Genomic DNA, 26716 nt, shown 5'->3' on the forward strand with positions numbered 1-26716 from the left:
AAGATAGATGAGGAATTAGATAGACGAATAAATGAAGGTAAGAAGGTTATTGGTAGAGCAGGTCCCCTTATCAGAACTAAAAATATATCAAATAAAGCTAAACTGGCAATACAGAATTCTATATTTGTACCGACTGTACTATACGGTAGCGAGACATGGACTTATCAAGAAAAAGATAAAAGTAGAATTAACGCAATTGACATGAGATTCATGCGCATAATATGCGGGAAAACCCTGATGGACAAAGTAAGTAACGAGACAATTCTAAAAGAATGTGGTGCAGAAGAGACGCTAGTAGACACATGGGAAGGAAATCGGTTAAGATGGTTCGGACATGTTAAGAGAATGCCAAATGAACGACTAACGAAACAAGTGTATCAAGGTAAAGTAAATGGCAGCATGCCCAGGGGTAGACCGCGGAAAGAATGGTTAGAATGTGTGAATGAGACCCTAGTTAGAAGAGACATAAGAAGTCACAGAAACACGAGAGCCTGCATGAAAAAATGCATAGACATAAAAGAAGCTAGAGAAGTATGCCAGGACAGGAAAGTATGGCGGCAAATAGTTAATAAAAAGAGTGTCAGTAGAGTGAATGACGCCTGAAACAAAGACCTTGCCTACTAATGGACCCAAGTGGGGAACCTTACATAACGACTTCGTGAGGTTCTTCGCTTAGGGTGATTGCTAGAGAGATTGATCAGCAACCTGGCTGGGAGCAGTGTTGCGGAATGAACGTGTTATTTACTAAAATAGCATGAGAATTCTGGATCAATCTGAAAAATCTCTATCCCTTCCACACACTACTCCTTTCCCCTACCGAGTGAGTCACGCCTACCCCGAAAAGGAAATGGCTTAATGGTGTAATAATAATAATAATAATATTAATAAATAGAATATTCAAGGCACTACTTTAACAATTAAATATATGAAACTAAGTTAATCTCAAAACATATTTTATTTTTAATGATTTTTCATTGAAAATAATATATTTTCTCTTGCTAGTTGCGAAAAGCTTTTAACAAAAAAAAAGAAACATAAAAAAAAAGAAAGAAATAAATAAATATGTACGTATATTTTGTGTGTGTGTGTGTGTGTGTGTGTGTGTGTGTGTGTGTGTGTGTGTGTGTGTGTGTGTGTGTGTGTGTGTGTGTGTGTGTGTGTGTGTGTGTGTGTGTGTGTGTGTGTGTGTGTGTGTGTGTGTGTGTGTGTCCATCATATGACGAGTTGATACTTAACTTTCACATGACTTCGACTTAGGAAATAAACTTATAGCGTGAAGGTGGTAGTTCGGCGTATAATGTATAATCTAAACTATGGATAGTACAAACTATAAAATAGCCTCGGAAAGGATTGGAACTTAAATTGACAAAAGGCATACATACGGTAAATCTAAAGATCATTTTTCAGGCGGCGAATGGAGATTGAGTGTTTGGAATTCTAGGGGCGTAAATGATCTCAAGGTAAAAGGATTGCGAAAAACTATGAACGGAGGTAACTAGGAATTTTCTGTGTTCCTGAAACAAGAAAAAGGGATGCGAAAGTAGAGACATAGGAAACGGGGTTGTTGAAAGGTGGCTTTGAAATATGGTCAGGAGTAGATAGTGAATTACGTGGTAGGCAAGGAGTAGATCTGATTTTTAATGAAAGAGCGAAGCAGCATCTCGGAGATCATGATTTCGTATTTCCCAGACGGCTGTGGGAAAGAATGAAAGTACAAACCAGAAGATGATTTATCATAGCATGCTACGCGTCAATGGATAGTGATCCCAGAGAAATGAAATACGCCTTCTGGAACACTTTAAATGACATAATAAATATTTGCGAACATGGGGAAAGAATAATTCAGCTAGGAGACATGAACGGATGGGTGGGCATCCAAAATCAGGATACAGATAGAGTATTAGGTAATTTTGGGGATCCAAGAACAAACTATAACGGAGATAAATTAGTTGGACTATGCTTAGAAAGGAGTCTGTTTATTAAAAATACATGGTTTAGGCATAAAATGATCCATATGTACACCTGGTCTAAAGGAAATAACCACAGTATAATTGACTTTGTTTTTGCGGATGAAAGACTAAGAAAGTTAGTCAAGGATACAAGGTTCATGAGAGGTTCTGAATGCAACACTGATTATCACCTTCTGATCTCCTAAATTAACTTAGGTCGGGGATGGATAAAAAAGAGAACCAAGAAAACAAAACAAACGGGAATAAATATTGAGAACCTACAGAAACCGGATGTGCGAATAGATTTCCAAAATAAGATAATTGAAAGCATAGATAAGGCAACCTGTTAGGCGCTTATTAGGAAGAATGTCTGATGATGCGTCGTGGAATGATGAAATTCAGGCTGCCCAAAATGCAGATAAAGAAGCGTACGGGAGAAACGCGAACATCGCAGGTCTTAGCGATGACGAAATACAGACGTATAAATGATTACAGACACAAAAGGAGAACACTCAAACGAATAATTAAGGAAAGTAAAAATAAAATTAGAGCAGAAGAATAGAAGAAAATACGAAACGACTTTGCAGGAACAATGAAACTGCTTTATAAAAAAATGAAGGGAAATAAAAGAACAGAAATTGTCAACATGAGAAATAGTAAGAAAGAAATGCTACATGATTCAGACGAGTTTCTAGTCGCTTTCAGAGACTATTTTATGGGACAATTCGGAGATGAAGCTATAAGATGCCACAACTGCGATATAGAACACAATTTGTTATCAAACTCAATTGAAAAAGCCTATGTCACTGAGATTAGGGATATAATTAAAAGCTTGAAAAACGGTAAGACCGCCCGAGGAATCTGCATTAACGCTGAAATGCTTAAACACGGTGGAGAATACATACCACATCGACTGCGCAAATTGATAAATTAATGTTTCGAGATTTGAGACGTCCCAAACAATTGGAAAAAGCAATTATCGTTCCAATATACAAAAAAGGGTGATAAAAGCGACTTCAATAATTACAGAGGGATTAGCTTATTAAGTGTCGTAAGTAAAATATACTCAAAAATACTAATTCGTAGTGTAATGAATATAACAGATAAAAAGATTTGGGAAGTCCAAAGTGAATTAATGCCAGGAAGGTCATGTACAGATCAAGTATATAGCTTAAGGCAAATCACAGAAAAAAGTTTGAGTAGGAAAAAAAATTTTCTGTGCATTTGCTGACCTAGGAAAAGTTTATGACAAGGTAGATAGACGTAAACTTTGGGAAGTCCTGAAAAAGTATGGAGTCAATGGATGGCTCATAAAAGCTATAAAAACAATATATACGGGTAGCAAAGAGAGAGTAAGGGTAAATGGGAAGTTGAGTGACTGTTTCGATATTATTTAAGGAGTTAGACAAGGATGCGTTATGTCTTTATGGTTATTTATATTATTCGTGGACAACTGTTTAAAAATGGCTCTCTTCAACGAAGAGGGTGCGGATCTCGAAACAGTAATGGTACGTGGGTTAGCATTCGCAGATGATAAGGTTCTTATGGCAAAGTCAATCGAAGACTTGCAAAGAATGTTGAATAAACTGAATGCAAGCATGAAGAGCATTGGCATCAAAACTAACGCAAATAAAACAAAAACTATAGTGTTTGAAGGAAAGAGTGAAAAAACATTATGCAATGTTGTGTTAAATGATGAGAGAATTGAACAAGTTGATAAATTCGCATACCTTGGTAGCTTATTTACTGGAAACGGAAAGATAAATGAGGAGTTAGATGGGCGCATAAATGAAAGTAAGAAGGTTATTGGTAGATCAGGGACAATTATCAGAAGTAAAAATGCATCAAATAAAGCTAAAATGGCAATACATAATTCTATATTTGTACCGACTCTACTATACAATAGCAAGACATGGACCTGTCAAGAAAAAGATAAAAGTAGAATTAACGCAATTGACATGAGATTCATGCGCATAATATGCGGGAAAACCCTAATGGACAAAGTAAGTAACGAAATAATTCTCAAAGAATGTGGCGCAGAAGAAACACCAGTGGACACATGGAAAATAAATCGGTTAAGATGGTTCGGGCATGTTGAGAGAATGCCAAATAAACGATTAGCAAAGTAAATGTATCAAGGTAAAGTAAATGGCAGTCTGCCCAGAGGCAGACCGCAAAAAGAATGGTTAGAATGTGTAAATGAGACTCTAGTGAGAAGAGACATAAGAAGCCACCGAAATACGAGAACCTGCATGAAAAATGCATGGACGTAGAAGAATCTAGATTAGTATGCCAGCACAGAAAAGTATGGCGGCAAATAGTTAATAAAAAGAGTGTCCGTAAAGTGAATGACGCCTAAAACAAAAGACCTTGCACACAAATGGACCCAAGTGGGGAACCTCACATAACGACTTTGTGAGGATCTTCACTTGGGGTGATCGCTAGAGATATTGATCAGCAACCTGGGTCGGAGCAGTGTTGCGGAACGAACCTGTTATTTAAATAAATAAGACGAGAATTCTGGATCAATCTAAAAATTTTACATCCCTTCCTCACATTACTCCCTTCCCCACCGAGTAAGTCACACCTATCCCGAAAGGGAAATCGCCTAATTGTGCAATAAATAAAAATTGATCAAAATTTGTATCTATGTACATACATAACTAAATAAAAACAATATGTATATGTTAAGTTTTCATGCATGAAAAATTAGTATTTTTATACTACAGTATCAATTTATTAAAAACCTTTCATACCTGAACATTCCGGGTTGAAAATTTGACATGCATCTTGAATGAATTAAAAATTATTTTCAAAAAATTATCTCTTCTAATCAAAATCTATTTCAGAAATCTTCTTGGTGCCTTCCAAAAACTACTTCGCACTCTTTTTAATACTTTTTTCACCCCTCCCCTCCAAAATTTTGGTTTCGATTTCATTTGATAAATGGCTAAAACAGGCAAATTTTTTTTCAATAAAATTAATGTATAAGTACCATATTAAATTCAATATGAAACGCTTAAGATTTCAAGCCGAAATATATTGTATTTTCAACAAAGTAGTTGAATTTTCAACCTACCAAAATAAATTTACAATCAAATGGTCAAATTTTCAAACCGAAAAGATTAAATTTCAACCACAAACAGTTGCATATTGAACCCACAGTTGAATATTTAAGCCAAAAATAATAATTTTTTGTTTATTTTTTTACCAAAATAATTAAACTTTTCTCTCAAAAGGACTAATTTTCAATAAAACAGTTGAATTTTTAAGCCAAAAAGCTAAATTCTTCACAAACCCGTTGAATTTTCAAACAAAAAATATGTATTTCTAAATAACAAATTAATTTTCAACCAAGAGTTGAATTTAAAAAGAAAACTATATATTTTAAGCCAAATGGAAATACTTAAATTCTCATTTTAAAAAATTGATTTCTAGTCAATAAAACAAATAAATTTTCAATAAAAATGTGAAATTTTTAAAAAAAAAAGGAGATTAATCTTCAACTAATAAAATGAATTCTCAACAAAAAAGTTCAGTCAACAACCAATAAAATGAATTTTTAACAAAGTAAATGGTTGAATTTTCAACTAAAAACGATCAATTTTCAGCCAAAAATGGATCAGTCAAATTGTCAGTTACGATGATTATTTTCCACAAAAGAATTACAGTTTCAACAAAAGAAATTCTTTAATAAAGGGGAAAATAGGGGAATAGGAGAAAGATTATGAAGTATGTATTTAGATGCATTCCTTGTAAAATAAAATCAGTATCTTTCTATTATTTTTGAACGGTCCCTGGATGTACCTTTATATAATATTTTGCTTTTTTTCAAGTCCTCAAATATTTTTGTTAGTAATAGATTCATTTAATCTGACTAGTTTGTGAGGACAAAATGTCTGTAGAAGAATGAAAATGTGTATTTAATGTGACGTGTTTACAACTTTTTGAAATGATAACGTTTAGACATAGTAATTAATTTTAAGAGTATTTAGATCTTGTTAATTAGGGACTTTCGAATAATAATTTAGTTAATATTATCTTCTAGAATTCTGAAGGCAAAGCAGTGCCGAAATAGCAAACTCGAAATTACCTCGGAGCCTTTAAAGACACATAACACGAAACCTCTGCTTCTAAGCCACTCGGTTACGAATTCCACCAAGTGAAGCATCTCTTCCTGTAAGCCATCTCTGGCGGAATTACCTTGGCTAACTTGTTCTATACACATATATTCTACAAGCATATGTATTAGGATATGTTACTATAATTACTTCAGAGTTTTTTGGTGGCCCAAAAAAAAATTTTTTTGTGGCTGATTTTGAACGAATCTATTCACATTATTGCATTTTCAAACTAGGAAAAGAAATAACACAAAAAACTTACATTTGTAAAATTGCTAATATTTAAAAACTACCTTTGTGCAAAATTGAAATAAAAATGTTTCTTTTGACAAATCGAGGTAAAAATTGTGTGGCCTCAATTAAATGAACTTCAAAAATATTCGCAAGTAAATCCTGCAGTTTGTAACGAACATTAAGCTTTCTGTCTCTATTTAAAAATTTATTTAGGAATTAAATGCAATTTCCTTTCATATTAATAAGTTTATGCACCAAAATCATAGCATGGAAAAAATTTGCAAATCAAAATTAGATTTTCAAGCTACCTCATTTCTGGCTCATTAGAGATAATTACATAACAAAGGAAAGAAGAGGAAAAAAAGGAAAAAGTCAACGAAAACCAACCTCACACTCTTTCCTTATTATTTCCCCCTCTTTCTCGTACTACTAGTAACCAACATGTTGCAAAGCCGATTTAGACCCCATTTGTACAAATGTATACAAATTTTGTTTGGTCAATTCTCCATTTCATTCGTAAGAATTCATTTGTCCATAAAAAATTCTTTTTTATAGAAATAAACAGAAACTAATTTATCCAAATAATAATCCTAGCCAAAACTTTATTTTATTTGAGAAATAATTTTTTTAATGAATAGCTTTGTTACCCTCTCTCTTCTTAAACAACATCTTCATGAATTCTCTCTTTGGTTTCTCTCATGATCAATGATCTTAATATCATCTCAATTGACCGGTAGTTTTCCTATAAAAAGTGCCTTCGAAACATGTTGCTCCCTATAAGTCTAAAACAGACGGACGAAGATTAAGGAAAGAGTAAGAGGCTGGAGGCTGTTTAAAAATTTAAATTTGATTTATGAATTTTTGTCAAGCTCTGATTTTAGTACAAAAAAATTATTCATAAGAAAGCAGGTTTCATCTCGATCTCAAATGACATATTTTTTGTCTTATCTTCCCCTCCCTCTCCCTATTTTTCAATTTGGTGTGAAAATAATTGCCGAAGGCCTTTAAACGTTAAAAAGGGTTACATTTTTTTTGTAAAAATGACAACTCACGTAAAAGTAATAAGTATGGCAATGAAACAATAGTAAGCATTTCTGAAAATAATTTTACTTTAATTTTATTCAGAATACCACCCAGGCGAAAAAATTATATATAGTTTATATATAATGTCAAGTTTTATACAAAAAATGTATGAAACAAATGAATATTCTATATAAAACTTCACATTATATATAAACTATATATAATATTTCCGCCTGGGCATCCCTAAAAGTAAAAAATCCACCATCTAAGGGGGTTGAATATTTACCATGTACCTTTTTTATACCTTAATATCTTTGGTCATAATAAAAGTTTTATGATGACTTCCATTTTTGGGCTATTAAACCGCCCTTGATAAAAATATGTTAAAATACCGCCTTATTACAAAATGTGCATAACTGACTTATTAAGATGTCCGAAAATGAGGTTGAAAAATTATATAACTTTATGCAAACTAGGGTACTACCCTCAGAAGGAAATAAGTACCCTCTATAAGGAATAGAAATTTATATTCTGTTTCTATTGCTTCCCCATAGAGAAAGCTTTGTTTTTTATATTAAAACTTTTTCATTCACATATTTCAAAGTTAATAGAAAAATATAAAAGATTTCTGGACCTTAAAATGAATCGATAGACATTTAATATTGATATCCATTATTAAGAGTAAGAAATTTACGGTAATTTATAATATTTGAAAAAAAATTTGTTTACCGTTGAACTTTTTTCAGTTTTTCAAATTAAAACGTTTTTTCTTAACATGATTCAAAGTTTATTCAACAACACAAGAGATTCCTTGTCTCCAGGCGAATTTTTTGACCTATAATTTAATATATTTCATTGAAAATTAAGGATATTCTGGTCATTTATGATATTTGAAATCTTGTTTTTTCACTTTTTGATTCAAAACAAACAAGGTTATTATACATATTATTTTACAAGGTTGTTTTTAATCATTGAAGGCCAAAAATATTTAAGATCTATAAAAAAACACATTATATAATTTGAAACCCGTATAAAGGGTGGATTTTTTACTTTTAGGCGTAGTATTATGAATAAAATCAGGATCAATTATTATTTTCAGTGATATCCACCGTCATTTTTTATTGCTTTTACGTATGTCTTTGGTCATTTTTACACACAAAAACCCTAATTACTTTTAGCGCTAAAAAGGATCTTGGACTACGTTGGACTACGGATTAAATATTTTGTTAACTTAGAAAAAATTGCACAATTATTTTCACACAAAACGAAAAAATAGGAGGGTGAGACAAAAACAAAAATAATTCATTTTTTAGATTACTTTAGTATTCACCCTTTCAAACCAAATTTTAACTGAAATGTTACTTTTTGTCATTATAAATCATAAAGATTTTGTTTTAAAAATTACCAGTATAGTACTGTTATGTATCTAGAAAGAAAAGTTTTAAAACACAGAGTGTTTGCGAAGATCACCTGAAAATAAATCGCCTGCGTTGTTTAAATATCTTTTGACAAAAAGAAACTGCTAGAAAAAGTTTTAAATTTCATTCAGTGTTTAAAAAAATGTCGAAGAATTGGAAATTTTTATTCTTTTTAATCTAATAATTTTGTAATTCTTCTAATGAAAGTTGATTAATTCAATTTGGTGAATTTTAAACCCTTAGTGTAAAAAGTTGTTCAGTTTCAGGCGACTTTAGGTTAATTATGTTCAATTTTTATATTAAATTGTCAAATACTATTAGGAGGGAGGCTATAGTAAAACAAAAAGAATGAAATACAGAAAATAGAATAAAAACATATCCACTTACATTTACAAAATAAGGTCATTACCCAACAAGCCACACCACTTGAGGAATCCTATATAATTATATGAAATAAAATTAGGTTAGTCTCAATTAAAATAAATGTTCAGCTACTTAGGATTCTAGAACAAATATTATACATCTTTCGAAAATTGAATTGAATGTAGTGAATAAATAAAATAAAGAAGTTTTCGGCGAATTCTCTCCAAATTTAACTCAGTAGAATTTCACTAAGTATCAGCGAATTATTTTTCAAGATTTAAATAAATTAATTATTTAATCAGTGAAAATTCACTTAAATTGCAGTCTTTTTTCTCTGTTTCCCTGATAAAAAGACGATTTAATTACTGAATAACTGATTCTTCAGCCAATTTAATTACCATTTATAGAAATATTTTTAAAAGATTATTGAAAAAGTTCATCTGCAAGGCGTCGTGAATGTTATTTCAAATTCCTTTTAAAAATTTTAGAATGTCACAGTAAAAAAATATTCTTTGATCTAAAGAAAAATATTCATTAGCTATAAATATGCATTCATTCAGAAAAATTTAATTGATTTAAAGTATTTTCTTTTCATTGAAATACATGTCTATGAGTAAAAGAAATAGTGTTATGTTTCAATAATAATTTTCATATAATTTAAAATAATCTTCTTCATTTTGAATTTATTTTTGGTTAAATGAAAAGAACTAATTTACAAAATTGTTTCTTGAAATCAAGAGAAATATTTTTCGGAATGGACTATAGACCGGATCCATTTTAAATTAGGCAGAAAGGTACACTTCACATGTACCTTCCTGGAATGTGTCTTTCCGCGTAAAACTCACAATGTATTTTCCTTATACAAAAACGCCAAATTTTTTAAACTTTTGCTTGAATAAGGGAAATATATTGTGGGTTTCTTGTGGGATACTCCATTTTTGTAGCTACTAATTTTTTTCCTAATTTACAAAAAATACCTCTTAATCTTTAATAATTCCTTGCGTAATTTGTGAGAAAAATTTAATTTATCGAACAAATTTCTCCTGGCCACTTAAATAGTATGCTGGATCTCAACTTTTACCTCCCGATTTTTTGTCGGTTTAAACTTCAGGACTGTCTTGCAAACGTTTTAAGCCAAAACAGAGAAAAATCGCTCGGGAACTTTTTGTAAAATGAGTTTTTGATTATTTTTAAGTGTTTAATTAACTTATTTTCATGAAAATAAGTTAAAAGTAGAGTTTTATTTTCTTAAATTATTAAGTTTATCAATCAAAATATTGCTCTAGGAGCTGAATATCTTAGAATATCTAAAGCCCTTCATGATTTTCTTAGGTTAGTGAAAAAAGGAAAACATCCAAGAAAAGAATTTAAATGTATGAGACTTTCTGTAAAAAAAGGAATATTCTATCTCTAATTGTTTTGGAGCGTTCAGAAGTGATTTTGAGTGAATGATTTTTTTAAATCAAGAAAAACAGTTTTATTGAAAAAACTAATTTTCTCTGCGTTTCTGGTGCAAGTTGCCAATAAACTAACTAAAGAAGACTAAATTTTGAGTAGATCTAAAAAAAGGCATTGCTCTAGTTCAAATAACACCCAAATTATGTCCTTCTGCAAATGACCCTTTTTTATGAAATTTTTTTAAACATGAGTTAATAGAAGTTTTCAGTAGATAATTAGGTTAATTATGAATTCATTTGCTTCAAGCAAAGATACCAAATATGCCCAGAACATTTTTCCATGTTTAATCCTTCAGAAACAAGAAATTCAATAAAAAAACATGTTCAACAATATTCCATAAAAAGGGTAATAAAATTATGAGGCATCCCATAAATATACAAAAACCGGGCTGTGCAACTCTTTTCTAGTTGAATTCAGTCGAAACCAATGTGATAGTTTAATACGCATAGAACTAATTAGTGTTTTTTAAAGAACTTCACGGAAAAATATTTCTTTCTTAATCGAAAAAGTACGGAGTAACACTGGGTTTTGGAAACATTACAGAGAGTTGGTGAAACGGGGTAACGTCCAGATGGGTAATTGATGGATAGGTAAACTCGCCATTGAGAATCGAAGAATCTCCGCTAGACGGCAGCAAGTTACGGCGTAAGTAATATTCTGCCGTTTAGCGGAATCCAGCGCAGAAGCTTTGATTCATTAAGGCGAGTTCCCCCTCCATAAATTACCCAGGTGGACGTTACCCCGTTTCACTCATTACTTGCAACGTTTCTTACACCCACTTTTTTCTGTCATACGTGTCGTCGAATTTCCTCTGAAAAGGGATCCGATCTATATAATAGCAGAATCCTATAGTGATTGGACTGAACTTAATTAATCTTACATCCTATGCAGGGGTTACTTGGTGGTTAGAGACCGCTGACTGGAATTGCATTCCACGAAGTTGTTATACCGTTATTGGAAATGCAAATTCAAATGCTCGCAGGTATTTGGGCGAGAAGGAGCTGAGGCCAAGTTCTCCTCAGGTAAATTCAACGGAAAGTGATAATCCCCGCACTTGGGCTACATACAGTGTTTGCAAGATTCTGGCCGAACGAGCACGTTACGGACAACCAATTCGCTGTGTCGCTATTCATCCAGCATATACCAATCCGAGTATGTCGTCCAGCACGGAGGTGCGATTCGACGTTCGATGTGAGTACCCTGACCAGATGCTAATTACGCACATTGCGATGGCCTGAATTCCAGGATACTAAATAACCTGGAATGCTCGCCCTAGCGACCACAAATGGATTATAGTACTGCTGCAAAATTAACTGTCTCTAATTCACAGAGCGAGATGATGATGCTCCAGATCATTAAGGGTTTAATAATGCCCTCCACTAGTTTAGTTCATAAATTAGTTAACTTTACTTTGAGTTATTAACTTCAATCGATGTGTACTACATTCCGCATCTCCTCACTTTCCTTGATAAAGTTTTGAAGCTTCAGGAATTATGCTGTTACAAAAAAAACTTAATATTATCTACATAACTAATATTGTAAAAATAAAAAGGTGATTTTAATCTCTTTGTTAGTCAATTTAAATATTCAAGAAGTTTCCGAATACAGTCAAGCACATTCCAAAATTTACAGAAAACTTTTGAAAAAAGAAATATGCAAGGAAACCCAAAAAAGTATAGAATATTTTTTGTAATTCTATAAAATTTTATGACATTCGTGAAAGGGTATATAACTTTGACATCCGTTTTCATGATACATAATATGCGTTCCAGAAAACACCTAATCTAGACTAGATAATTCTGATACCGCAACATTCCAATATACAGAAAAATTAAGGAAAAGAAGAATATTTAAGAACATCGACAATCAATCTATCTAGGCTAAACTAAGGTGACCCAAACAAATAAACGTTTCGAAATTTGTTCAGACCCCACACCCCTTTTTCTCTTAGGTTTCCAAAAACAAGTTAATACCTGGAAAAAACACATTCTTGTCAATTCCATCCAAAACGTGATACTGTTTAAATAATAATATAATAACGAATATTGTTACAAATAGGTGTTCACATTCATTAATTAGGCCGTAATTTAGAAAATACCATTAATTTGAGATATTATATAAGATAATAATTTTTTTAAAGAAATACAAAATTCTTTCAATAATTAGCAGTAGGTTAAAAAATCTATTAATTATTGAAACAATAAATAGACAGCTGAAATAAAAAAAGTCGACTCTTTACATTATTATATTGGTCTAAATCATTCAGAAATTAACACTATTTCGCGATATTTTCCAATAATTAGCTTTTCACGTAAATAAAAATTGTTTACGCAACAAAGTGAAACGTCCCATGTCTTCGTCCTTTAGGCTGGAGTCCAGTGGGAGAAGAGGATCCCGAGGGATAAGTGGGTTCCGTGAGATAGGTGGGATTCCATAGGATAAGGGAGGTACTAAGGGATAGCCTTAGTCCCTTGGGCTGAGGGGGGTCCTAAATGATAATTGGGTTTAGTAAGACAGGTGGGATGGCGTGGGGCAGGAGGGATATATGTAAGCTGCCATGGGTTATGTGAACTCCCAATGGATAGGTAGAATCCAGTGAAATAATAGAGGTCGTGAAAGACAGTGGTTTCCTGTGGGTTATGTTTAGTCCCGCGCGATAAAGAGGGACATGATGGATAGTTGGGGTATCGTGAGATAAGAGGGGCTCCGAAAGATAATTGCGTTCCGTGAGATAAATAGAATCAAGGGATAGGTTTATTTAGGTAAGCTAAACGGTGGTCCTAAATGATAATTAGTTTTCGCTGGATATGTGGGATGGCATGAGTTAGGCAAGGTCGCGAGGGATAGAGGTGAGGTTCTGTGGGTTAGGTGAGGTCCCTATGGATTCGTGGCATCCCGTGTAACAATAGAGGTCCTGATAGATAGGGGGTCTTGTGGGTTAGACTTAGTCCCGTGGAATAAGGAGGAACCTGAGGGTTAGGTGGGGTCCGTGGCCAGTCTTATTAGTCTGGCTTCGAGGGATAATAGCGTTCCGTGGGTTAAAGGGGGTTCCAAAGGATAGGGTTAGTCCCGTTGGCTAAGCGGGGTTCCTAAATAATAGTTGGGTTTCGTGGGACAAGTGTGTTGGCGTTAGTCAAGCGGGGTCATGAGGGATAAGAGGTGAGGTGCCGCGGGTTAAGTGAGGTCTCTAAAGATAGATGGGATTCTGAAGGATAAGGGGATCTTATGAGTTAGGTGTATTCCCGTGGGATGAGGGGGAACAGAGGGGCTATTCGCTTCGAAAATCTAGTTTAAAATCACTACGTAATCAAAAAATCGAAGACTGCTGGGATCTTGAGAGAAAGTTTGAGTGCTGAGTCGTGAGGGTTAAGTGGGTTTCGTGGGATAGGTGGAGCTTTGTGGGTTAAAATAGGTCCCAAAGGATAGGGTTGGTCTCGTGGGATGAGAGGGGTCTCGTGTGATACGTGTGGTCCTAAAGGAAAGCGGGGATCCTGTGAGAATGGTTGTGTTCCATGGGATAATGTGAATCCATTTGATTACTAGAGTCCCGAGGGATAGGGTTTGGTTCCGTGGACTTGATAGGATGCTGAGGTATAGGTTCGGTCTGGTAGGTTAGACGGGTTTTCGTGAGATAAGGGCACTCCTGTGAGATAGGGGAATGTGTGGATTAGTTTCTGTAGCATAAGTGGGGTTCTTTAATCAAAGAATTGGTGGTCCCGAGGGATGAAGTACGACAGGCGGACAGTCACCTAACCGAAACTATAATGGTTTCTGTCTGGGATTTCAAAACCCTAAAAAGCGAAAAATGTTCAAGAGAATCCTAAGACAGTCTAGAACATTATATATTTACTATTCTATAAAAACTTCGACCATTCGGGCTAGAAACAATGCTTTGGTTTTTTTATTTTAAAAACCTCGAGATTAAGAAGTAACATTTAATTATTTTTTGGTTAAAATGATCGTAAATTTTCACCTCCGCGATAAATATTTGTCCGAAAAACTAAATTTTTCTTGAAAACTACTATCCAATAGCGCAACACTTTGCCCAAGTTTTACAAGGGTCAATTTATAGAAATAAAAATAAGTCATCAATCTCTGAAGTGATAATTAATGATGTTTATAATTATATTTAATACCTTAATACATATATAATTATAAACGAATTTTTCAAACTTGTCCTCCTGAAAAATCCAGGAAAATTCCTGTTGCAATCTGGAACTTTACAAATTCCAAACTTTGTCACTTCAGTCTTAAAGAACAAAAAAATATCATCTCTAAGCTTTAATAGAAATATATAACAGAAAAGTCATCTTCAGATAAGTAAAGTTAAGGAATATAATTTCTCATCTTTCTACCTTTATCCCAGTTTATCAGAAAATTCGTAAAAACTAAATATATTAAAGATTTATTATACAACTGAAGATTGAAAAACCCTTTGAACTTTTATTCACTTTTTTCTAAAAAACGTATTCTAAGTTTACAATAATTTGTATTCGCCACTTTCTTTTCATCTTCTTGGCACATATACTACCCATTTTTCCTTTAGTGCTTGAAACACTAATTTTTTCTCCTCATTTGTCGGTTTTCTTAGGCTCGTTGCTTTCGCTACATAGCAAGGAGTATCTTTGAAAGGATCTTCTTGCATTAAAAGGAAAAGTACCTGATAGATAACAACTAAATAAGTAGGAGTGGCGATTATTCGTTCACTACAAATTTTGTACAAATGGAACAAGTATTAATTGACTCTTTAAAAGTGTAACTTTGGACCAAGAATTTGCATTTACAATCAGATAGTTGAACTTTCGAGCAGAAGAGAGGAACTGTCAACATATAGTTGCATTTTCAACCGACAAATATTAATTTTGAACCAAATTTTCAAACAAAAACATTTAAAATAAAAAAATACTTGAATCTTCAAAGCAAAGAGCCGATTTTTTAGCAGACAGTTGCATTTTCTTCAAAACAGTTGAATTGTGGAAAAAATATGAATTTTTAACAAAATAAGTGAATATTCAACAAAATAGTTGGATTTTTAACCAAACAGTAGAATTTTTAACAAATGATTCGAACTTTCAACCAATTAATTAAGTTTTCAATTAAAAAAGATTAATTTTTGATGAAAAATATAATAGTCGATATTTTTAACAAAAAATCTTTTAATTTTAGATAAAAAACAGTTGAATCTAACAAAAAATAATCAAATATGAACCTAAGTTGAATTTTTTACAAAAATAATCGAATTTTTAACCCCAAAATAACAAATTTTCAATAAAACATTTGAATTTGTAAGCTAAAAAGTACAAAAAGTTGAATTTTCATCAAAATGAATCAATTTTCAATAAAATAGTTGCACTTTCAACAAAAAACGATCCATTTTTAATAAAAAAAAAGAACAGGTAAGTATTTAGATAAAACAATTGATGTACAAAAAATAAAAATTTTCAACGAAATAATTAAATGTTTAAACAAGACAATGATTTTTTAACCAAGTATTATATTAACATTCATCTAAGTAGGTATATTTTCAACAAAATACATCCATGTTTAACGAAATAGTTACAGTTTCAATTAAAAGCGATCAATTTCCAGCCAAAAAAAGAATAGGTAAGTATTTAGTCAGAAGAAAATTAATTTTCAAATAAAAAACACGAATTTTTACAAAATAATTTAATTTTTCATCAATAAAATGAATGTTTAGGAAAGTAGTTCAACTTTTAACTCAGTAGATAAATTTTCAACCCAAAAAAGATCAAGTATAGATGTAAAATTAATAATTAATTTTCCAACTACAAAAGATCAATTTTCATCAAAAAATATGTTATACTTTCACTTGAGAGAGTGATATTTCAACTAAAAAAACGAATATTCAATAAAATATTCAAATCTTCTTCAATTCGAATTTGATAGCTAGCAATAATATTTGACGTAAAATAAAGGCACAGAAGCTCAAGAATTCAATTTCTCGGAAATAGAAGAATAGTAATTTGTGAATCTCATTGCAGTTATACAGTCCTTATTTGACATGATATTAAATTTGATCGAAAATGTAATTAAAAGTATCCGAAAATTTTTATCAAGAGTTTTAATCTTAAAATATTAAGTAAAAAATCTAAGAATAAATGTTAGTAAAATATATTCTCTTATTGAAAATTTCATAAAATTAATTTAAATGGAATCAAAGAGAAGAAGAAATTTTTATCAAATAAATATATGACTACTCTATTAATTTTTCTGTAATTATCTGGTTTGAACAGAAGATCAAACAAAACAGAATCAGTGTTAATCCTTGTGGTGGAATAGCTTTCAGATAAATTAATCCCAATTTTAATTTTTCCTCTCTTTTCCGGCCATCTCTTACTTTTAGGATCTACTTTTCAAACCAACTTCAAAAAAGGATGTTCTCTATTTGCCTGTTATGTATGTACGCCCGCGAATTTCTGATGAACCACTGGATGGATTTTTATGAAACTTTTTAAAAATGAATATGCTTTATGGGGGGGAGGATTTAAGTGAAGTTATGTCAGTATGAAATAAAAATTCTAAAATAAACAAAAATTTTTAACAGAAGTAATTTGTAATGAAATTTTGTTATTAATTCTCTCCACGCATATTTTCCGTAGGATTACAGTTTTATCGTACGCCATATTTTGACGGATTTCAATTTTTTATTCTGGTATATTTTTATATTTTGGTGAGGAGAATACCAAACCTCATTTCGACCAGCGTGACAAAAAAATTTAAGGATGAAAGACACCTGAGTACTAAAATAAAAAAAAACGTACTACAATGATCGCCCTTTGCTTTTATATTATGGTATAATTTCCCGTAGAAGATTTTTTTTAATTATCGGAATTAATATTGAATTATATTTAGTTTATCATAAATTGTTTGAGATTGTTTAAAATGAAAGATCGAATTAGGTTACCTTCATCTGTCTTTCAGTTGTTTAATGGGGGAGGGGTGATACATGAAATTCATATATCAAGAAATTTAAGAAGAATTAATTAATTTAAGAATTTGAAAAATAAATATAATAGTTTCATACTGCCAACAAATATAAAGAATTCAAAAAACTTGGCATAATTGTTATGGTTGTTTTTTGTAATGACTTCATTCATGTTTCCATGTTCAAATTATTATATCTCTATCGTCCTATTGAAATTAATAATTTCCTTTTTCTTCATTTTTCTTTGAAGTATAGTGCTTTTTTAAAGTCGGTTGTTTACTCTTTTTTATTTTCATTTTATTTTATAGTAAACGTGTCCCGGAAAGCAGAAAGATTGATTAAAAAGTTTAATCTGACAACTAAAAAAGCTAAAATTTTAAATTATAATTTAAAGATAAAAATTTGAACATTTTGCTTCGAACACTGCAGGCCAACAATTGAGAATTAATTAACTCATTTATTGATTATTAGCCTATTTTCCATTAACACTTTGCTTATGTTTATAAAAATGTACATCTATAAAATTACATCTGTTTGGGTTTGCCCTTAATAAAGAAATCCAGTATTGAACAATAATAAATACAGACAGTTCAAGAGTATAAATTCCCTCATCAAAGGCTTTGAGGTGGAAAATGAAAATACTATACACGATTCTTTGGCTCGAAGCTCGACTCTGAAAACAAACAGAACCATTTATTTTCTTTGAGCGTGGTCCTGACATTCTCTAGGTAGGCAACGTAACGAGACGCAAAGCGTAAATACGCTACCGTATCGATAACGGGTATTAAACTTCACGTAAATTGAAAATCTCTGTTGCCCGGAGCCTGGACAGTTAACGAATTCTAAAAGAAGTCAAATTGACTTCGCACATAGAATTGGGATTACGATTTCGTGCTCGGGAAAAAGTTTCAAGCATCGTTCCATATGAAAAAAACTTTTTCATTCGACCTTTTATGCAAAAGAGGGATTTTATGCAAAAAAATTCTTCGAATTTTCGTACGTGTGTGTGTGTGTGTGTATGTGTGTTATTTCAGGCACTGAAATAAACTTCCTGTTGCGATTTAAAACAAAATACTTTTTAAAAAATTATTATTATTGATCTTCATTTATTATTTATTATTACCTTAATCCTAGTTGAGTGGACAAAAAGTTGAAAATTTCAGAAAATACCGCAACTTCTTAGCATTATGCAAAAAGAATATTATTTAAAAAAATAATCGCTTAAAAAATTATTTTCAATAAGGTAAATTAATGATTACCTCACTCTGATTGAAAAGTGAACAAAACGTTGAAAATTTTAGAAAAAAAGAAAATCTCTTACAATATTCTAAAGAATACAGTTTTGAATAAGAATAAATGTTTTGAAGCATTATTTCTTTTAAATTTAATTGATTATTTCCTCTCTTTAATGAAAAAGTTAGAAATATATCAGTAGAAAGTGTTATATTACGTATTAGAAACTATTTTTCTTTTTAAAAAACCGAAACAAAAACCCGGACTACTTTCTTGAAAATTCGCTTTTTTATTCAAAATTAATTTTGTCAACAACAAAATAATTATTTTATTCAAAATTCATATGTTTAAGTAGTAAATTCGTCTTTATAGCTTAAAGATTTAGAATGTTGATAGAAGATTCATCTATTCGGTAGAAAGTTGGTTTTTTAATTAAAATGTAATTTTTGTTTAATTATTAAAACTTGAACTGTTTGATTTAAAATGTATGTACTTTTGTAAAAATCCCTCTGTGTTGGTAGAAAGTTAATTTTCTATGTTGAAAATTCAACTATTTGGTTAAAAATGTATGTATATTGTTAGAAATTTGCCTTCTTTAGTAAAAAATTAATCTTATTTGTTAAAAATTCATCTTTTTTGGTAGAAAGTTAATCTTTTTGATTTAAAATTTAACTATTGGTTTAAAAATTGATGTGTATTATTAAGAATTTGTCTTTATTTTTATAAAATTAATCTTATTCGTTTTGCGTTGTTTTTGGATGACCCCTATAAATAAGTTCACGAAAACAATTATTCAGCAAAAATTACGTAAGAATCATTACGTCTTGGGAGATATGATGAATAATTTTAAACAATAATTTTTAAAGATTATAAAATAATACCTTCTCATATTTTCAATTAAATTTTTTTTAAGTAATTGTAATTTTCTCTAACGTTTTACAAGTTCCATACCCTTCATTGCAAACAGACATTATTTTTAATTAACTTTATAATATTTTTTATTTTGATGAAATTCTAAAAGGTTTCTAAAAAGAAACATTAATAATTAGTCTGCTTGCCTCTAAAGGACTTGAATCTCGATTGATGTAATTAATTTTCCGACGATATGAAAGAGGGCTGACGAAAGCTTTTCGAACGATTAATCGTTCGCGTTTTGTTAAAAACAAGCTTCTTGCATCTCGGGCTTTGTGAAGTCTTATCCATCCTATTTTTATGCTGCAAACATTTTCCTGAACTGCAATTCCCAAATCTCTTCAAATAGAAAAATCAAAGAAAAAAATATCCAATATCTTTAAAAAAAATACGTATGTCCACAAAATTGTAAATCATAAAATCCAACGCGACATTTTTTTTATTTAGGATCACTTTAAAACTCGATTTCCACGTTGACAAGGGTTCAATATAGACGAATAATAATTTTGCATCAAAATCGCTTGTACCTCGCTACGGAAAATATGATGCAGTGCCCTCGTGACGATAAAAACAAGAATTTTTTACCGTGGAAAAATTTGTTTACATCGTTTTAATTGAGTTAATTTGCTTATTTCTTCAATTAAATTTATGCACCATAGATTTCATCATTTTAAAAATAAATTTGCACTCTGGATCCATTTCCACGTTTGACCATATTGTTCTTTTATCACTAAATCATCAAACATAGAAATAGTGGGCATAAATGTTCAATGTTATTGTCAGATTTTTACCCCACTAACACTAGAATTGTTAATCAAAGTGTTTTTAAAGTTTCATATTTGCTAGATTTCGAAGCTTGATATTCCAATCTTCTTTTATGGGAAATTTTGATAAATTAAGCATAAGAGAATTATTATAATTTTTTAATTTTGTCTCGTCCTTTCTGTTCTTTTCTTGTCTTCCCCTATCGTATTATGTCTGTCCTTTCATATGAGGAGTGAGGAGTGAGGAGTAAAGAGTGATGAGTGATGAGTGACGAGGGTGGATGGAGAGTTCTGTTGAATTTAATATAGAAAAATAATGAATTTCACATCTCCAATAACATAAATATAACGTTTTTTGTATAAAATGAAACTTTAGTTGCCTAGAGATAAAAAAATCGAAATATTGAAATGAGGAAAAACTCTGGTGCCTTAGTCTCGGGTGACGAGTAACGAGAAACAAATATAAAGTCACGTAGTAAGCTTTACCCGGGAGATTGAGTGAATCCGTAACATTGGGAAACTGTCGCTCCACGCACATGACTTGCACGCCCTCCGGGAATAAAAACTCGGGGCAACTCGGTCGTACACCAATTAATTTCTTTCGTCGAATCGAGCGATACGCTACAGGCGAAAGGGGCGGTTGGGTTGTTTGGGGGTGGCGTCGGAGCAGAGGTGGAAGATGAAAAAGTCGGAGGAAAGCTGAATCAAATCATCATTTCCGCTTGCACGGATAGCTTGCGCAGCTGTTCATTTCACGTAACAATGATTCCAAAATACGCGCCAACGAACAGTCGCTGACCCATTCACGATTTCAAACTGAATTCCCGATTACCTTGACTATGTAGGGGGTGGTAGGAAAGATCAATGTCCAGATTTCATTTTAAAATAATATAGATTTAAAGGCGCACCGATTTGGGATCTTAGAGTCCCGGGGAAAAATTTAGTTTGAAAATAAGGAAAAAGGAGTTCTTCGCTTTCCGTGCTTAATGGCTCTGAAATGAGAGGAAGCACCTTTTTAAGGCTTTCTTCTCGATATGAAGTAAAGTAATGGATCATCATAATTCAGTTCCCAACATTTTATGTTTTCTCAGCGTCGTTTAGTTTCAACGGCTCTTAATTTTATTTATAAGGAGATTACAGCTCACTTCAGTGCAATCTGTTTTTATCCTTTAAGAATAATCCGACTATATTTTATTATTGAATTTATAATTTTCAGAAGCATGGTTTTTATAATATTTTGACTGATAATTAAATTTTATTTCTTTTTTTAAATAACAACGAAACTATTTCTTACGTAGATTCTTAAATCAATTAAGTACCAAGAATTTGTGTAGTAATTAAGAAATGTCAAAGTCGCAAAGTATAATTTTATACAAACCTCAGTTTATTGATTTTTTTTTAGAATAGACTTTAGAGACTGGAAACTTCTAAACTAAACTTCTTCGGCTTGTACGACCTCAGCATTAAAAACTTTCGTACCTGAAATTGGAATGCACACACTGTCTCGAATATTTATAATTTCTTTGAAAACTTTCGAAAATTTGTATTCAATCTTTACTGCTAAGGAAAAAAGCCTTATAAATAGCTCACAGTTCAAGAACTTTACTTTTAACTTTATGTTATTTAAACTTACCTCTGCTCTTATTTCTTGTGAGGAATAATATTAATGATTATTTCAAGAAACTTTGTTTAAAAAATATTTTCATTGTACATGCATGAAAGCAGCCCTTTTTAGTGCCAGAGTCAGAGGTGAATAATAAAAATTTTCAAGCGATCAGTTGATCGCGTTGAATGATTCGACAAAATCGAAGCGAAAAGTTACAATAATTTACGTATAAATTGCCATTATTTGCCATCAATAACCAAGAAATTCGAAAAAAATTGTATACTATGAATTGCATTAAATTTTCAAAATTGATAGTAATTTATAATCTTACCATAATGGGGGAGGGCCAATAAGAGCGATTTTTGGCCAAGAGAACTGCACTTTTTATTTGTATATTTTGTAAAGTTGAGAGTGAGAGCTTGGCATTACACCATAGTAAAATCTTTTTACGTTGGGGAAAACGAAAGTTATTGGCCTTCTAATTTTTAGTTACGCACAGTAGGGAAAAATTACGAAGAAATGGATAAAATACGATTCCGGCTAGAATTTTCAATCAATTTCAAAGTTTTGTTTTAAATTTAATCTATATTCATTTGAAAGAGATATGTAGTCTTATATTTCCGAAAAAAAATTTATTTTGTTTATTTCAACATAAGGTTTGGAGAAAATGTTATACACCAAACTTTCGCTTTCAGTCACCCCGTTCTCGGCCTTCTTAGAACTGCTGGCTCCAGCAGTTTCTCAGAGGAGCAGCGTTAAGCGTTTGTTTATTTTTCGATACCCCCGAAATCTTTTTGTTCTAAACAACAGTTAATTATATAATTGTATTATATAAATCGCAGTCTAAGCGATTTTAAGGGATTTGACATCATTTTTCTTGTAACGTGCCTTTTTGGATTGACAATGAGAATTCAGTAATATCAATTTTTGTATGCAGTTGGTATATAACAATCACACTTGTCATTAAATGACAATGTACTTTACTAAATTGTCACAAACAGCGCTTAAAAAAAGTACCTGAAACTCTACAAAATTTCTTAAGTTTCCAATTTGTTAAAACAAATTGTTAATAACAATAAGAAATATAATTTAGTATACTTTTCGGTGTTTGAATATTACTTCAAATTAAATTAAAAAGAAAAGCTAACTGATAAATACCGAAATCCAATTCGTGCTTGGCGAATTTTTTCTTATCGGTTGCGCGTTAAAATCACTCATCTTAAATAGCTTATGTATTATTGCATCCATATTTTAAAATGAACATTTTCTTGAAAATTTATATTAAAATAAATAAAACAACATTTTTTCTGAAATATAAAATGAAAAGTCTCTTTAAAATTTACCTAGATTCTAATTAAAATTTTTTTTATTCTTTTGAAGATTCTAGCCATAATCATGTAGAAACATTATTCATTATTTTGCCCGACTGTGCGTTACTTAAATTTAGAAGGCCCATAACTTTCGTTTTCTCCCACATAAAAAAGTTTCTCTATGATCTTTCTAAAAGCTTTTAACCTTCACTATACCCCACTGCTTTTGAAATTTGTTTTTTAATTTACAAATTCACCATAAATTTCCAAAATAATTATAATTTTCACAAATTCCCTACATTCCTTCATATCAGCAGAAGTAAAAAATAGCGTATTGCCCTTGGTGCATAATATACTATTTTCATTGAAGTGAAATAATAAAATAGATAATAGTAAGTTGATCAAGAGCGGATTCAAAATGGGTGAAAATTAAAAAATTTGTAGACATTCTGCACGTAAACCTTAGATAAACAAATCGATTGAAAAAATAAAATACTAAATTTGTTTTATGTTGACCAACAGACGCTCCGGAAACTCGTTTAGAGGGAGTTCCATTCGGTCAACTGGAAGAGGGTCGAGACCAACTGGAAATCAGATGTTTGGCTGATGCCAATCCTCCAGCTTCGATACTTTGGAAACGTACGAAAGGACAAACTTTACCGGAAGTTGCTGGCATTGGCGAGGCTCTTTCCTTCTCTCCGATATACAGAGATCACGCTGCTGTTTATATTTGCGAAGCCTCCAACACCGAAGGAGAAAGCAGTCCAGTTTCCGTTCAAATATCCGTCAATTGTGAGTAAACAAAAATCATTCTAATTCGAACTTCTACAATCCTAAAGTTTTCTATACGTATGGATTTCAAACTTTTGTAATCAATTATTAACAAACGAAGCATCCTATTGATTGTTGCTATTCATGGTTCAAGTAATTGTCAAAGTATTATGATGCCTAAAACCTATTGCACTATGCCAATATTATTTTTAAACCGCGGTGAAACAGAGACTGTACACGGGTCAACCTCTCGCTGCTAAAGTATCATTTAAGTCCCTAAGCATTGAATAAATATACCGTCAGACTGAATCTGATTTTATTAAAAGTGTTCCGTTTGCCTGGATATTTGGCCAAGGGGGAGGAAAACTGCAGAAAAATACGTCCCGGGTCCAGCCGCTTTTTCTACAATTTTGTACAGTTTTTTACTCAAATTAACATTTCTATGAAAAAATGAACTGTTCTTACTTCTAAAGTCGACTGGTCACGGGGAGTCGATCGCCATATTTTATTTTGCACAGTACAAAATTTTTTTTGTGAAACTACAAGAAAAAAATGTTCACTATAGTCGATTTATGTAAGAATGTTATAAAATAATTCATTTAGTACTCAGTTTACGTTCCATAAGCAATTAAAAACCAGAATATGATGCTACTAGACTATTTCAAGTATTATAGCCTTCATAAAATTACATGGGATTTCTCAAATGTGTCTTAGATTTACTTAATAATTACAATCTAACTGTTATTATTATTAAATACCTGTTACGTGAAAATTGCTCCACCCACTGTTTCCTGCCCGGTGTTGAGCAATTTCCAGTTATAAGAAAATTATTTATATTTATTTAACAATGCAATTTTAAACAATCTGTGTCAACAGATGTTCTAATTGAGACCACAGCAATATTTATTTTAAGAATGGATACTTTTTGGGACCGCCCATTTATGTGGAAATACTTAGTAAATCACGGAACATGGTGTCTCAAACTTTTGGACGCAGCGTGTTCGAATATATTTTATTTTTCCCTAAATTAAAAAAAGAACTTCTCAGTGGCCACTCTTTAATTTCTATATGATTTGTCTATCTACTGCAATTTTTATGAACAAATGCATTAATTGCACACCAAATTTGAGTATTTAATAAAAATCAACATATAAACATATCTAAGAGACTCTTTGCTTTATTTTTTAATAATTATTTAAACAAATAAACTATAATTAACATATGATTAAATTTTCACAACAATTTAAAAACTTTTGCGATCTTATTTTTTCGAAGGAATAAAAAAGTCTCTCAGAGGTGTTTGCATTTTGAATTTTATTAAATACTCAAGGTTGGTGGACAATTAATATATTTTTTTTATGAAAGTTGCAGAACTTTTAAAATGGTTTTTAAGGTGTACGCTTATGTTGAATGTCGTAGAAAAATTGTTAACAATATTGTTCTGCCACTTTGAAATTTTGGAGAAGACAGTTTTGTTGCTACCGACTTTACTATAGCAACATATATTTCCATAATTTTTGAAATTCTTGTAAAAAGTTTTTAAAAAATTTTATTTTGCAGAATGCTAAAAAATTATGTAATTGTTTAAAAATGGGTTAAGAAAAAAGCGCATTTATATATTTGTGAAACAAATGCAATATTGGTGTTTGCGGTTTCTCGATCAAACCCTCCATTTGTTTATAATGTTTTGCAAAGTTTGCAATTATTAAAAAATGATTGAGATATTACGTAGACGAATCCAAAGTTGTGTTTGACTTTTCGATCGGATGGTTAGTTTATTTATAAAATAAATAAATAAATAATAAACATCGCTTCTTTTCTAAAGAGAAAACTCATCTGGAGTTTGTTTAATTATTTAAAGGTAATTCAGCTGGATAATTTTAATTACGCGTAATATCCATGAGTTCTATTCACGAAGGAATAATAAGGAGACCCAACTGCCAGTGGGAAGCCATCTGAAACTGGCAATAGAAACATTACCGTAAGTGATACGCACATTACAGGAAGATGTTAGATTTGAGTGCGCAGGTGCGCAGTTGTCCTCTTCCTATACATGGAAAAGTATGCGAGTGAGAAAGTTTGTCAAATTGACGTAAGTTAGAGGTTGTGTTCTTTTGTTGATCATCATACGAAAGATACACAAAATAAATATATAAACAGTATTTTCGGTACTTGTTTGAAAAATGTGTGAACAAATTTTGAGAAGGAAACGTATGGGTAAGTACCTTTTAAATTTTTAATATGATAAATTGGCTAAAGATTCTCAAGGCTCAATGACAGTTAGGTAAAACAATAAAATATATTAGACGTTTATTGTACTTACAGTGAAGGCTTTAAAAAAAACAAAGTGTATTTGCCTTCTTCGGCGTGTAACTTCGTCCACAACCCGGAACTTGACATCTCATGACTTAGAACACATTTCTGACACTTGCATCAAAACAAACAAACAGAACCTCTCAACTTACGTCAATTTAACAAACTTTCTCACTCGCACACTTTTCCATGTCAACTGCGCACCTGCGCACTAAAATCTAAGATCTTCCTGTAATGTGCGTATCACTTACGGTAATGTTTCTATTGCCAAGTGGGGGAACGGAGTTAGGTCTCC

General features: G+C 31.6%; 1 protein-coding gene across 1 annotated transcript in view; it reads left to right on the top strand.

Annotated features, from left to right (window-relative positions):
• Window positions 1-26716, top strand: part of LOC117169936 (cell surface glycoprotein MUC18-like) — a 397122-nt gene that overhangs the window by 349303 nt on the left and 21103 nt on the right. The window contains exons 5-6 of the mRNA XM_033356446.1: window positions 11549-11757; window positions 23860-24129. Coding sequence (XP_033212337.1) covers window positions 11549-11757; window positions 23860-24129 — 479 coding nt within the window. The remainder of the gene's footprint in view (window positions 1-11548; window positions 11758-23859; window positions 24130-26716) is intronic.

This window comes from Belonocnema kinseyi, chromosome 3 (assembly GCF_010883055.1).
Source record: "Belonocnema kinseyi isolate 2016_QV_RU_SX_M_011 chromosome 3, B_treatae_v1, whole genome shotgun sequence".
In the NCBI taxonomy this organism is placed as follows: domain Eukaryota; kingdom Metazoa; phylum Arthropoda; class Insecta; order Hymenoptera; family Cynipidae; genus Belonocnema; species Belonocnema kinseyi.